Source organism: Taudactylus pleione, unplaced genomic scaffold, assembly GCF_031769625.1.
Source record: "Taudactylus pleione unplaced genomic scaffold, aTauple2 ptg000435l, whole genome shotgun sequence".
NCBI classification, from domain to species: Eukaryota; Metazoa; Chordata; class Amphibia; order Anura; family Myobatrachidae; genus Taudactylus; species Taudactylus pleione.
Window position 1 is genome coordinate 1,987,464 of NW_028284837.1, and position 14,302 is coordinate 2,001,765.

Consider the following 14,302-nt stretch of genomic DNA (forward strand, 5'->3'; position numbering starts at 1 on the left):
AGGCGATCACAGATACACAATAAATTCCTAACTTCCTCTATAGAAATTGCTCCTAATATAAAAGTAGTGACAATTTACCTAAAATAATTTTTCAAAGCTGTGCTTTGCAATCAATATAACAGCATCTGATGGGAGCAGTAGTGACAATTTACCTGCAATTAAGAGAGAGTGAGAAATCACATCAGTCTTTGCATGTGTGACGTTCTGGGTTATTTGTGGACCCGGGGTGGTAGCAGGAGCGATCACAGAAGCAGATTTGTAAATAAAACTAGGATTTTTAATAAGTGCTCGAGTAGACATATAATGTGGCAGTAAATAAAAGTCCAGGAAAATAAATGTGCACAAGAGTTCTGTGGTGGGAGCAAAAGGGTTAATGTCCAGGTAGAAACAATTAGAGCAGTCCAGGTGTGCAGGTAGTGAAACTGAAAATAAACAAGCCAGGTTTGCAGATAGTGAACTGAAGTGCAGGATGTCAACAGGCTCAGGCACTCAGGTATGGGTAAGGGTGATGGAGGTAGCGGGGTAGTCCAGTGGGAACTAGGAGCTGACAGGCAGACTGGCAGACAGCGGATTCACAGGAACAGGAAAGCACAGAGAACTCCCTCTCAGCTGAGGTACACGTTGCACTGGCAAAGAAGGAAGGCACTGACCCTTCCTAAATACCCCATGCCGTGCTGTTACTGGCCGGAGGGAACATGTGACTCACCAGGATTGGCCAGCCGCATCACATGGCCAGAAGGCAAGATGGCGGCGCCCATGCCAAACGGAATGGAGACGCCGCCAGGCCTTACCAGCGCAGAGTGACAACAGGCCCGCACAACAACGCGCGCAGCCAAAGCCCCCCGCCAGACACCAGCTCCGCCACCAGACAGCCCACGCCACAATGACCTCACAGGTAACACTCGCCTAGCGCCATGCTGAAATACCCTGGCCGTGACAGCATGGTGTGCATATGGTTAATAAGATCTCCGGTGTAACTCTTTTCTGAGCACACAGTTGCTTCATGTGCCTTAGCGATTTTAATTTTTTGGACACTTTTACAGGGAGAAGGGCTTACATCATCATAAAATGCAGAACCACCAGTCATAAATAAAGGCAAAGGCCTTATTCTTTTCTTGCCACTTCGTGTAGTAAATGTCATAGTGCCAATTTTTTGTTTTTCTTCAGCTAACTGAGCTTTTAATTTTTTTTATTTAACACTGTAAAACATTGCTTGGTTTGATTTTAACTTAAGCCCTTTGGCATCAGCTTTTGTAGATAACGTTGACAGCCTTACATTGTCATCATGACTGCTGGCAGCAGCTGTGAGACTGGTATGTGGTTCCACCTCTCCTCTCATTTGATTATCCTCCATATCAACAAACTTACACTGTGGTCTGACCATCAGTGTCATTAACAATATTTGTTTTGACACTGGGGAAGAGCACCCCTCAATGAAGCAGCAACCCCTTTATGAAAAACACAGACAGCACCCCTTTTTGATGGACAACAAAGCATCCCTGCCAAGTGCAGAAAGACCACCTGTAGAGTCACAAATATATGGACAATAAACTGTGGTCTGGCTGGCAGTGTCACCAAACAATAATAGCGCATCTAAGTTGCTAATGCAAAAAAAATACACTTTTATGTTTTTTTCACTGGGGAAGAGCACCAATGAGAACGGGACCTGCTCATCTCTATATGAAATGATATTAGTGATTACTTATACTATTACACCATAAGAGGTCAGTTATGTCTTTATACAATATATTAATAGAATTTTTGCAAAAGTTGTTTCCACGCTCCCTTTGTAATGCATGACTGATTGTTCTTGAAGTGATTTTTGTTCTTTTAAATCAACACAAAGGTCTAGAAAATTGGATGAGAAAACAGAGCCATCTAGTGTATTATGATTAAGTATAAATAGTTAAAACCCAACCAGATGCACCATAAGGTAGCTAACAACCTTTAGTGATGATCTTTCCTTGATTGTTATTCCATCCAATCACTTGTTGAGGGTGGAGTTTTGGCTGGAGAAGTCTAAATTAAGTTGAAGTGTGATAAGGCAGGCCTCTCATTTGCTGACTCATTTGCTGACTCTAGCCCTACCCTACCATTAAAAATGTCAATAAGATATGCAGACGATGTTGTTGAAAAATATTATGTGTAAATACTCCCAGCACCACAGATGTCGTAAACACATTGTGGTATCCCAGTTAAAAATATGCCATAGAGAAACCCCTGTTCACAAATGCCACAGTACCCCCCATGCTGGTGATGTACAGTAGCTCTCTGTGGGGGCCTCCCCATGTGCAGGGTCCCTGGGTGACCCACCACCTGCACTGTTGTTAATCTGGCACTAACTGTAATTGATCAGTGTGCTGACAATCTATTGGTGCTTGCTTGGGTGATTTATAGGAACTGGAGAGGGATTCAGGGCAATTTAGTGCTATTCAGAATTGGGCAAACTCCTGGGGTCAAGGCTACACACCCTCTGTGATATAGCCATGCCTCCTGTCATGATCCTCTCATTTGCAATGTTGTAGGGTCTTAGTTTTGTTTTATTTAAGATCCTCCAGACTCCGATCCCATTAATACCATAATTCAACCTCTGTTATGGGTTGGGTATGTAATACTGTTGGATGTTAGCCCGGTGGATGAAATCCTGATGCCGAAAGGCTGGCAGATGAAGATCCCGAATAGGGTAAGTAAGAACCCTAACCCTCCCCTCTCCCCCCCAACCCTAACCCTCCCTTAGTGGTGCTTAACCCTTACCATCTCCCTAGTGCTTAACCCTAACCTCCCTCCAGGGGTGCCTATACCTAACCCCCTCTCACCATAAACTAAACTAACCCTCCCAGGGGTGGGGGAGCCTAAACCTAGCCTCCCTCCCGGTGGTGCCTGACCCTAACCCCCCTTCCCCTAGCCTAGCCATAACCCTCCCGGGGGGGTGCCTAGCGCTATGGACCTCATTCAGAGTCGGTCGTTGTGGCTGCACGGTTGTATAGGAAAAGGGGCAGGATATGCAAATGATGCACACGCATGTTGCGTCCCTAAGGTCGGATCGTTAGCTGGTCGAGTAAGGGGAGAATGCGGTCGGTTCGCTAAAAAAACGCCCCCATCTCGTACGCATTACACGTCATCTCCGGCTATATAATGATTAATCGCAAGCATCGTAAACCATCGGAACTGGTCGTAGAGCTAAAGGTTGACCATACCCTCTCTTAAGCTCTACGATCATGTCAGTGTAAAAACCTCCCATGTCACATGTGCCATGACACTACTTTGTTAATTATGCACTCCCTTAAAACGCCGTTTGCATAATTAGGCATGCCTGCATTCGGATCTCCACACCCCCGTTTTCAAGCACCTTCCCCTGTTACCACCCACAAACGCCGCAATCTGTCACTCAAACTATGGACCTGGCGGTGTTCAAGGAGAGAGAAATTTCTGATCATAGCCGCTAGTTTGCGCACGCGCATTGCGGCCTTTACGCATGCGCAGTATAGCGAACATCGGCCGCGTACGACCGTGCGGCCGCTTCGACCGACTCTGAATGAAGTCCTATGTCCCCGCCAGGATTCATTATACCTAACCCTCTCCCCCATGGCTAAGAGCTCCCAGTGCTCGGCCTACCTACGTTCGGTATGCCAGGCATCAGGATTTCGGCATGGGGCTAATGATAGGCGTCAGTATTTAGACACCTATCTTTAGTCCCATGCCTGGCTTTCAATGTCAAGATTTCGGTAGTAAAAGAAGTAAAACTGAGAAACTCTATAGAGGGTCCCACCTCTTTTCCTCCCATAGACCACAGCAGCTGACTTGCGTTGATGTTGACAAATTGACCTGAAGATGTGACGGTGTCATAACTGCCGACCTTGACCTGATGTATAGACCCTTCTTGTGTCAGCTGCCAGTTCACAATGCCATAGACTGCTGGGATGTCCCCATTATCATCAAAGTAAAGCTCTATTCCACTGCTCAGTGTAACCCCCACATTCCTTATATAGTGCAGGAGCTGTAAAGTAGATATTGATTTTGTTTTAATTGAAAATATATTTAAAAGATGTTGTACTTTAAAATGTTCTAAAGAAGAAGAAGAAGAAGAAGAAGAGGAGGAGGAGGAGGAGGAGGAGGAGGAGGAGGAGGAGGAGGCACATAACACATAAAGTAAAATTTGAGGTTTTGGGAAGAGATATATTTTAATGCAATATTACAGAGGAGGATGAATACTATAGTACTTTAACCACAGACATAACTTTACCTGCCACGGTTTAAAATGTAAAATGTCTTCACAGCTCATGTCAGAAAATGCTCCATTTCTTGATTTGCATTTTTCCAAGTTTTCCAAAGCTTTGGCCACAATATGGACAGCAGCATAGAAATAATGAATAAATCGAAAGCTGCTGGTATAGGTGAAGCTGTTCTTGATGCTGTCCAAACTTTCTGCTCCTGTGCACTCTTTCACTGTGGGATCCACGCTTGTGTTTTTTTGATACAGAAACTTACAGTTGAAACATTTTTCCCAGTATAAGTTCACCCAGGACTCTACCAAAGTTGGACGGACTTTGGTAAGGTAGTCACTGAATCCTGGAATCACTCTAGAGTTGGTATAGAAACCAATGGACCCAGATAAAGTTTGAGAAAACCTTGCAGCTGAGAACAAACCAGACTGTGACCAATCACTATTAGCAACAAAAATCTTCCCTTTGATGTTCTGTTTCAACATCTCACTCATGATAGGAACCAAATCAACATCAGTAGAGAAGATAATGACAACTGTAACTGATGACTCTTTAATGACCTTGACTATGTGGGGAGCGTTGCGGTCTGATTGAGTTAAACGGATATATTCCGTGAAGGCCACACAAGCCCCAGCCTTTATTATCTCTTCCTTGATTGGCTGAATTCCCTGTAGGCCATAATCATTTCCCAAAGCCAACAGACCTACCCAGGTCCAACCAAAGTGCAGAATAAGCTTTGCCAGCCCCTTAGACTGTTCCTTATCACTGGGAACAGTCCTGACAAAGGATGGGAACATTATTCTATTACTTAGAAGAGATATAGTTGATAATGCACTGATCTGGAAAATAAACAAAAATCGCACATGTGTGCAGCAATAAAAACTTGGAAAGATTCAGAGATATTAGTATTAAACAATTATTTCTGGACTGTACTGTGCAACCAATACATTTTTGTTGCTCTTAGACATTAGGAATGGCTTAAATACCTTTTATACATACATATGGTGCTCTCAGCTGAAACATTAGGTCAATTCTGAAATTCTACAGTCCTAAGCATGACAATCTCTGGTCCTTGCTATTAAAACTATACTACAAAAAAGTCAATTTACATTATTCATTAAATAAAAAAAAATCTAAACATATGCTACTATAGGGCACATAACTAAAATATTCTTACCTGAGGGTATCTGAAGATCCCCAAAGTAGTTGCTACCATCATTGAGTTGGTGGAAAAAGAAGACCCTATAACAGCACTGTAGATTGATTTCCCACGACACCTGTAGTTGGGGATGACAGTGCTGGATTCAGATAACAAATGTAAAGCTCCTTGTACTTCATAGTGAGGCACATTACACGTCTTATACACCTGTAATCCTAATGTCATGTTACCGAGAACATTGGGGTTCATGTTAATCTCTTGCACAGCAAACATGATGGCTAGAAGTTGTTGGTAGGTTTCCAACCTGAACCTTTGAGAGAGAAACAAATGCAAGGTATGGTAAGTAAATATAGAAATTTAAACACAACACAGTAAGAGGAACTAATTAAAAACTGTGCAAAAAGTAGAGAAACAGATGGAATATAAGCAGGGAACTACAATAGCAGTCTGTGAGGAATCAGTTAGTGTTTTGGACTTATGCACTGATTATCATTTATATATATCTGTAAATCGGTATGTGTTTATGATGCCGGCGGTCGCTATGCCAACCGCTGGCATCTCCACTACAGAATCCCAGTGAGGGTTAGTTAACCTACTCCGGGAGACCGGCACCCGGCATCCCGATCGAAGGGATGCCGGGCGCCGAGCGCGGACAGCCGTGGGGGGGAGGGTTAGGTTTAGGGTTCTGGGGGGGACTTAGGGTTAGGCACCCCCCCTGGAGGTTAGATTTAGGCTAGGGGGAGGGAGGGTTAGGCACCCCGGGTGGAACTTAGGGTAAGGCACCCCTCAGGGGACTTAGGTTTATATGGCGGGGAAAGGAGGGATTAGGTTTAGGCACTTAGAGGGGGGATTAGAGCTAGGCACGGGGGGGGAGGTTAGGGTTAGGCACCCTAAAGGAGGGTTAGGGTTAGGGGGTAGATTAAGTTAGCAAATACTTACCTTTCACACGATCGGGATGTCCTTCCACATCGGGCTGGCGTGGCCGGCAGTGTAACATATATATATTCCTGTAAATCTGGGTATCACAGTATGTATGGGGTCTATGTAGATTGGCAAACAAGTTGGAAAGATTGCTGCATTCCCATACTGTATGTGCTCTCTCCTTGCATTAATATGACTGTCCATCCAGTAAATAACCCATAAGAGGAGTCAGGGTGGAGCTACAATATGTACACACAGTAAATAAGTTAATGATTAACATACAACATATGAGCCAGTTCCTCTACACCTCTTGTGCATTATAATCTTCTAAACATGGCAAAGATGGAGCAAAGATGTGTTGTACATAATAAACAATTCCTGTATAGTTCTTAACTACTGTGGCAGCTCCACACACTAGTACATAGAGCCCCATATTTCATGTCTGCTTTTCTCTCCTCCTTTGGTACCTGTTACCTTTGGAAATTCCCTCCCACCCATCACCATGTTGGAGTTTTGGTTTTCTTTGCTATCAATGTTGGACTTTATTGCTATTGCTTTGTTGGAGTTTGGTTAGGTGGACATGCATTGCCATCAGCTGACACATGTGGCAAAGGTTGTAGGATGTAGAGTAGTGACTTGGGTGGTAGGCTAGTTGTCACAACCCCTGATGGCGGAGTTAGGGAATTGCTATAGAGCTCTATGGCTACGACTTGTGTCTTGTGTTCACCAGTTTATGACTGCATACTTTCTGGTGTCCTTTATTCACATTTTCAATTTATTTAAATACATTGTGACCTTCTGTTTGCCAAATCAAGAATTAATTATGAAATTATAATATTATGTGTATAAGATATCTATGCCAGGTGGAAATGGACAAAACCATTTTGGCAAAACCACCTTCAAGTGTTTTGGTTCAGATTCTGTTTTTGATTTTTTTTAAATTGATAATTACAGCTAAAATCATGTAATTTGGACCAGTTTACATGCAATCCAAAATCCGAGATTCAGTTCTTAAATCCGAGTTCCAAACTTCCAGTTTGCCTGAGCGGGACTTGGTTCTACTCGGATCCCCAAAAGTGATCCGAGCTGGGACTCAGCTCGACTTGGAACCCCAAAATTTCAGGTGGGCTTATTTCTTAGGAAACTGCACATCTCTAGAATATACTGTAGGCTCGTATTTTAAAATTCAGTGAATTACTGTAACAATAAGAAATAACCTATATCCGAACAGATGAAGAATCAGGGCCTGATTCAGAAAAGAACGGAATTGCAAAGTCGCACAAAAGTGGCTTCTGTCATGCAAAAATGCAAATGCAGCAGGTGGTGTCTGACACCTCCTTGCTGCATCTGCAATTGCAGCACTGTGACCGAGGTTGCAACCTGGGATAATCATCGCAACCATAATGACCATCAGTCATGATGGTTGCCCCTTTGGTCAGGCTGCAGCAGCTGAAGCTTACCGCAGCCTGGCCCGGTCCTGTCAGTTGGCAAGGCTAGGAAGTCTGCATCCATGAATGCAGATTCTGGCCTTGCCCTGTTTTAAGGAATGCAGTCTGTCCCTGCCCCTCAAATGTCTCTGCCTGTCAATAAGGCAAAGGCATATGGGTGCCTGCATACGATATTCTGCAGAGCCTATTCTGCACATGCGCAGTACAAGTCCTGTGCATGCGCGGATTTCCAATTACGTGATCTGCTGAATCAGGCCCTAAGTGAACTATGACAATTAAAACTTAAATATTATAAACACATAATGGTAGATGCCATCTGTGATATATCAGTAAAACCCCAATAACCTTAAAATTTTATTTAATAAGGACTCAACCCAAGTCCTCAATGCAAGAGTGCCAGTGGTGTCCTCAATGTGGGGGTGCCAAAGGTGTTGGCAGTGGGGCAGAGTTGGCATAGTGGGGGTGCTGGAAGTGTCCTTAGTGCAGGATACCGGCAGTGTCAGCAGAGCAGGGGTGCTAACGGTATCATTGCAGGGGTGCTGACAGTGTAGGTAGTGCGGAGGTTCCATCGGTGTGGATGTGGTGGCAGTGTGGGGTTGCTGACTACATCCTCAGTACATGAGGCAGCAGTGCTGGGGTCCTGGCAGTGTCCTCACTGCATGTGTGCAGACCGTTCAAGGGTGCTGGTTGTTCCATCAGTGTGGGAGTGCCGGCAGTGTCGGGTTGCTGATGGTGTCCTCAGTATGTGGGGCAACAGTACATGGTGCCAGTGGTGTCAGCAGAGCGGGGGTGCCAGCGGTGTCTTCAATGCAGGGTGCCAGCAGTGCCAGCAGTAGGGGTTTTGGCAGTGTGGGGTGCCGCCAGTGGAGGCCAGCAGCGAGGAGTGTTGGCAGCGTGGGGTGCTTGCCTTGTCAGCAGTGTGGGGTGCCGGCGGTGTCAGGCAAGGGGGATGGGCAGCATCTTCCTACCTTCCTGTGCCCATTGAATTCAATGGGCTTAATGCTGATTGGCTGAGAACCATGACAGATGGCTCTCTCAGCCAATAAGCATTAAGCCCATTGAATTTAATGGGACTTTCTAAAATGGCCACTCGAGGTAAAACCTCGAGATGCGACAGAGGGATCGCAAGATTTTGTCTCAATTAGGGATCCAGGGCAGGCAGGGAGATCCGAGCTGTGTCTCGGATCCCTAAAATTCATGTGGGTCCGGTTCCCAGAGAACCGGACCCGCTGATCTCTAATATATTAAATAAAATAAATAAATGTTTGTTTGATAAGCCAGGGCAGGCAGGGAGATCCTTATACACATCGAGGGTCTGCTTATTCCATTGGCCTTGTGGCCTAAACCTGTCTCCTCTTTACAATGTGAAGTGTAAAACAAAACAAAAATATTACAATATATTAGACATGAGCGGGTTCGGATTTTAGAAATCCGGACCCCCACCGAGCTCCCCCACCTGAGCCAGGAACAGATTCAGGCTCGGGTTTTCCCACCTGGATCGGAACTGAAATTGAGGCAAAACATCATCATCCCACTGTCGGATTCTCATGGGTTTTGGATTCCATAAAAGGTCCCCACGTCGGCACAATTTTTCACTCTGGCTGTGGACAGTGAAGAGGGAGGGTGGAGGTTGCTGTGCTGGTGCTGCTGCTATCCATAGGGGCTGTGTCCAAAGTCCATAGGGGCTGGCTGGGGTGTGTGTTGTGCAGTGCTGTTGTCCCATAAAGGCTGTGTTGTCCATAGGGGCTGGCTGGGGTGTGTGTTGTGCAGTGCTGTTGTCCCATAAAGGCTGTGTTGTCCATAGGGGCTGGCTGGCTGGGCTGTGTTGCGCAGTATTGTTGTCCCATAAAGGCTGTGTTGTCCACAGGGGCTGGCTGGGCTGTGTGTTGTGCAGTGCTGTTGTCCCATAAAGGCTGTGTTGTGCATAGGGGCTGGCTGGGCTGTGTTGCGCAGTATTGTTGTCCCATAAAGGCTGTGTTGTCCATAGGGGCTGGCTGGGCTGTGTGTTGTGCAGTGCTGTTGTCCCATAAAGACTGTGTTGTCCATAGGGGCTGGCTGGGCTGTGTTGCGCAGTGTTGTTGTCCCATAAAGGCTGTGTTGTCCATAGGGGCTGGCTGGGCTGTGTGGTGCTGGTGCTGCTGTTGACCCATAAAGGCTGTGTTGTCCATAGGGGTTGGCTGGGCTGTGTTGTGCTGGTGCTGCTGTTGACCCATAAAGACTGTGTTGTCCATAGGGGCTGGCTGGGCTGTGTTGCGCAGTGTTGTTGTCCCATAAAGGCTGTGTTGTCCATAGGGGCTGGCTGGGCTGTGTTGTGCTGGTGCTGCTGTTGACCCATAAAGGCTGTGTTGTCCATAGGAGTTGGCTGGGCTGTGTTGTGCAATGCTGTTGTCCCATAAAGGCTGTGTTGTCCATAGGGGCTGGCTGGGCTGTGTTGTACAGTGCTGTTGTCCCATAAAGGCTGTGTTGTACATAGGAGCTGTGTGCAGAAATAAGAGGGGGGTTTCAGTGGCTCCTGTGTCACTGTAGTCCTAAAGGGGTGCAGTAGTGGTGTCCAGGGGGTGCTCTGTCCATCAGGGGTGCTACCCGCAAAGTGCAAAAAAAAAATTTCTGTGTTTGTGTGCGCATTAGCCGCACGTGCATCAACAAAGTAGCAGTGCCAAGCATGTGCCTGTGTCATAAGTCAAGGGCCGGCTGGTCTGTTGAATGGCGGTGTAACCCCCAAAGTGGCCAAAAAAATTTAAACATTTAAAAATTGTTTATCTTTCTGTGTTTGTGTGCACGTTAGCTGCACGTGCATCAACAAAGTAGCAGCGCCAAGTATGTACTCTTTGGGGCCTAGTTTTTCAAACTGCCATCCTGTCTGCCACTGCAGTGCCACTCCTAGATGGTCCACATGTTTGTGCCGCCTACTTGTGTTGCTTATACAGATCCAAAACACAAAACCCAGAACCCAAAACACAGAAGGGTGGTTTTGGCAACACCAATCCAGATCCAAAACACGAAGAGAGATCCAGATCCAAAATCCAAACACAAAAAGTGGTCAAAGCACACCCCTACAATATATTCACCCATGAATTAAGTTACAAAACAGCATCCTAACAATAAGTAGTGAAAGCCTTTGATCTTGTTGTGTATGATTTTGCTGTGTTGTAAATATAAATGCAACACTGAAAACAAACAGGGCAAGATGTATTAACTAGAGATGTGCACCGACCCCCATGTTTTGGTTTTGGATCTGGATCTCCCCTGGTATTGGATCTGAATCTGGTTTGGGATTTTTTTCCTTGTTGTTTTGTTTTTAGGTTTTGGAGCTGTATTTTTTCCCAAAAATTATATAAACAGCTAAAACCACATAATTTGGGCCTGATGTTGTTCCGACAGTATTATTAACCTTAATAACAATGATTTTCAGGCATTTTTAACCACCTCACAGCTCACAATATCGATTTCACTATTTTTTACCACTATAGGCCAAAGGCTGCAGCGAGCTGGCTAAAGTAAGCAACAGAGCAGCGGAACAAACGCACGACAGTTTAAAAAAATATCAGACATCTATGAAACATTGCCACACAGCAGTGGCAGACAGGATGGCAGTTTAATAAACTATAATAATGTCAGTCTGCAATGCCCCAAATTGTTCCAAATGTAAAGGAAAGAGGTACAAGATGGAATTGTCCCTCCCACCCACTCTTATGTGGGATAGTAAAAAGGACATGCACAGTTTAACAAACCAAGCACTTTAGCCACTAGGAATGACACTTTCATGGCTGAACTCATTGGTTTGTTTGGACCCTCACAAAACATTTTTTAGAAGGACTACCTTCAATTAGTGGTGGAGATTACATGTGCTGGTCCAAACTGCTGGTAGCTGATACTTGACTGCTTGATATTAATTTACAAATTGTTATATTTTGTTAAACAAATTGCATGAACTCGTTGCAAATGACGTAACAAGGAGGACGTGCCTAGATGGTTAACGTCCCTTCCTCTGCTAACTTTGGCTTTACAAATGGAACAGATGCCTTCACAACTGTTGTCAGAATTTAGATTAAAATAATTCAACATTCAAGACGTTGCTTTTCTGGCTTTCTTTTTATCATGAGCAAGAACTGCTGCCACTGGTGGCTGATTTACACAAACCACATCCTCATCATCAACATCCTCATTAGCATCAGATACTGTAGGACACAAATTTCCCCCTCATCCTCCTTTTGCATTTCCTCCACACAATCATCCTCATTTTTTATTATTTCACCATTTAATACTAGCACAGGCGTCATGGCGTCAGTGATCCGCTGTGAGCCTGGGTGACAGCTGTTATACTTACTTCCTCTATCAGAGGACTGTTTAATAGTCAATTGTTTTTTTATATTACTTCTGATCATGAATGAGGATGTTGATGATGATGCAGGTGTTGGTGTTGGAGATCGAAGGCGCTTGGATCCCACAGAGAGGGAGCAGGTAGGTGACACTGGACTTGTTACGTTTTGAGTTTTGGAACTTGGCGACGTACACTTTGATATTTGATGAATGCACTCCAAGTGACGTAACAAGGAGGAGGTTCCTGGGTGGTTTAGGTCCCTCCCTCTACTCACTCTTGCTTTGCAATGATTACATATGGCTTGACAACTGTTGTCCGTGAGAATGGGATTTTTTTCCTTTGCCCCGGCATGACAACAATGGGCTTTGGCTTTTTCAATCCATGGGCAACATCTGTTGCCTTACTTACACATCCTCATCATCCTTAGCACCTTCAACTACCAAAATATCCTCCTCCATGTGCAATTCCATAGAAGCATCCTCACTGAAGCATCCTCACTGACTACACCTGCAAGATGTTGACTGCCCTTCCCCACATTTACATAGGACACACAAATATTGGAACGTGGGGGATCCTCCAGTACACTAGTATTTAGGTCTGGCTCACACATGGCAACCACGGACATACTTGCACTCTCCTCGGGGATTTGTGATTTGGATTTCTCAGGGCACAGTTTTTTTTCGGAAGGGCTATCAGATTCAGAAACAGCAGTCTTCATAAAGAAAGGCCAAGGCCTTATCCTTTCCTTGCCACTTCGTGTAGTGAATGGCATATTGCCAATTTTTTGTTTATCTAGAGGCAAATTTCCTTTCAATTTTTTTTCTTAACTTCAGTAAAAGTAGCTTTACCATATTGATGGCGTGACTTAAGCCTTGGGGCATGGGCCTTCATAGAGGATGAGGAAGTTGATGGCCTTGCACTGCTGGTGGCAGCTACAACATGTGGTTCTTGGCCTTGCTCTCCTGTCATGTGACAGCCCTCCATATTTTCTGCAGTCTTGAAGCAGTGTCACAAGCACCAATAGTGTAGCCAAGGTGCGGTTACAAAATTCACACACGTGCAGTCGTGTGCACTCTCTAAAATATTAGACCAAATAAAGACAATTTATTTGAAAAAAAATTTCAGCTCCAGAACTTGGGCCCAGATCAGAAATTGATCACGACTGGAGTGGGGCAGCACTAGATTGCAACTTAACTTTCATTGCTGAGTGGATACACGCACACACACACAGATAGTAAAAGATCCAAGAAAAAAACAATAGATTTTAATTTTTTTTTGCATCAAGAACTTGGGCCCAGAGCAGCAATTGATCATGACTGGAGTGGGGCAGCATTAGGTTGCAACTTAACTTGCGTTGCTGGCTGGATACACGCACACACACACACAGACAGTAAAAGATCCAAAAAAAATTCAATTGATTTAAAAAAAAAGGATAATCAAGACCTTGGGCCCAGAGCAGCGATTGATCATGACTGGAGTTGGCAAGCACTAGGTTGCAATGTGTGTTGCTGGCTGGATCTTGTGCGGTACTGTATATGCACGCACACACACACACAGAAAAATATAAAAGACACTTTGGTTGATTTTTTTAACTTTTTTTAGCATAACTGGAGTCGGGCAGCACTAGGTTGCAACTTGTGTTGCTGGCTGGATCTTATGCGGTACTGTGGTTAAGCCTAACATGCACGCACACACACACAGAAAAATATAAAAGACACTGATTTTTTTTTTTAGCACGACTGGAGTCGGGCAGCACTAGTTTGCAACTTTCGTTGCTGACTGGATATTGTGCGGTACTGTGTTAAGCCTAACATGCACACACACACACACACACACACACAGGAAAATATAAAAGACTCTTTTATTGATTTTGTTTTCTTAGCACAACTGGAGTCGGGCAGCACTAGGTTGCAACTTTCGTTGCTGGCTGGATCTTGTGCGGTACTGCGGTTAAGCCTAACACGCACGCACACACACACAGAAAAATATTAAACACATTTTGATTGATTTTTTTCTTTTCAGCACGACCAGAGTCAGGCAGCACTAGGTTGCAACTTGCGTTGCTGGCTGTATCTTGTGTGGTACTGCGGTTAAGCCTAGCAGGCACGCACACACACACACAGAAAAATATAAAAGACACTTTGATTGTTTTTTTTGTTTTTTAGCATGACTGGAGTCGGGCAGCACTAGGTTGCAACTTGCGTTGCTGGCTGGATCTTGTGTGGTACTG

The 14,302-nt window shown here is 44.8% G+C and overlaps 1 protein-coding gene across 1 annotated transcript in view; it reads right to left on the reverse strand.

Annotated features, from left to right (window-relative positions):
• LOC148505891 (extracellular calcium-sensing receptor-like) overlaps nucleotides 1–14,302 on the reverse strand; it is a 54,393-nt gene that overhangs the window by 20,918 nt on the left and 19,173 nt on the right. Inside the window, exons 2-4 of the mRNA XM_088447607.1 lie at nucleotides 5,401–5,692; nucleotides 4,244–5,062; nucleotides 3,770–3,997 (exon numbers count right to left, since the gene is read on the reverse strand). Of these exons, the coding sequence (XP_088303733.1) occupies nucleotides 3,770–3,997; nucleotides 4,244–5,062; nucleotides 5,401–5,692 (1,339 nt within the window). The remainder of the gene's footprint in view (nucleotides 1–3,769; nucleotides 3,998–4,243; nucleotides 5,063–5,400; nucleotides 5,693–14,302) is intronic.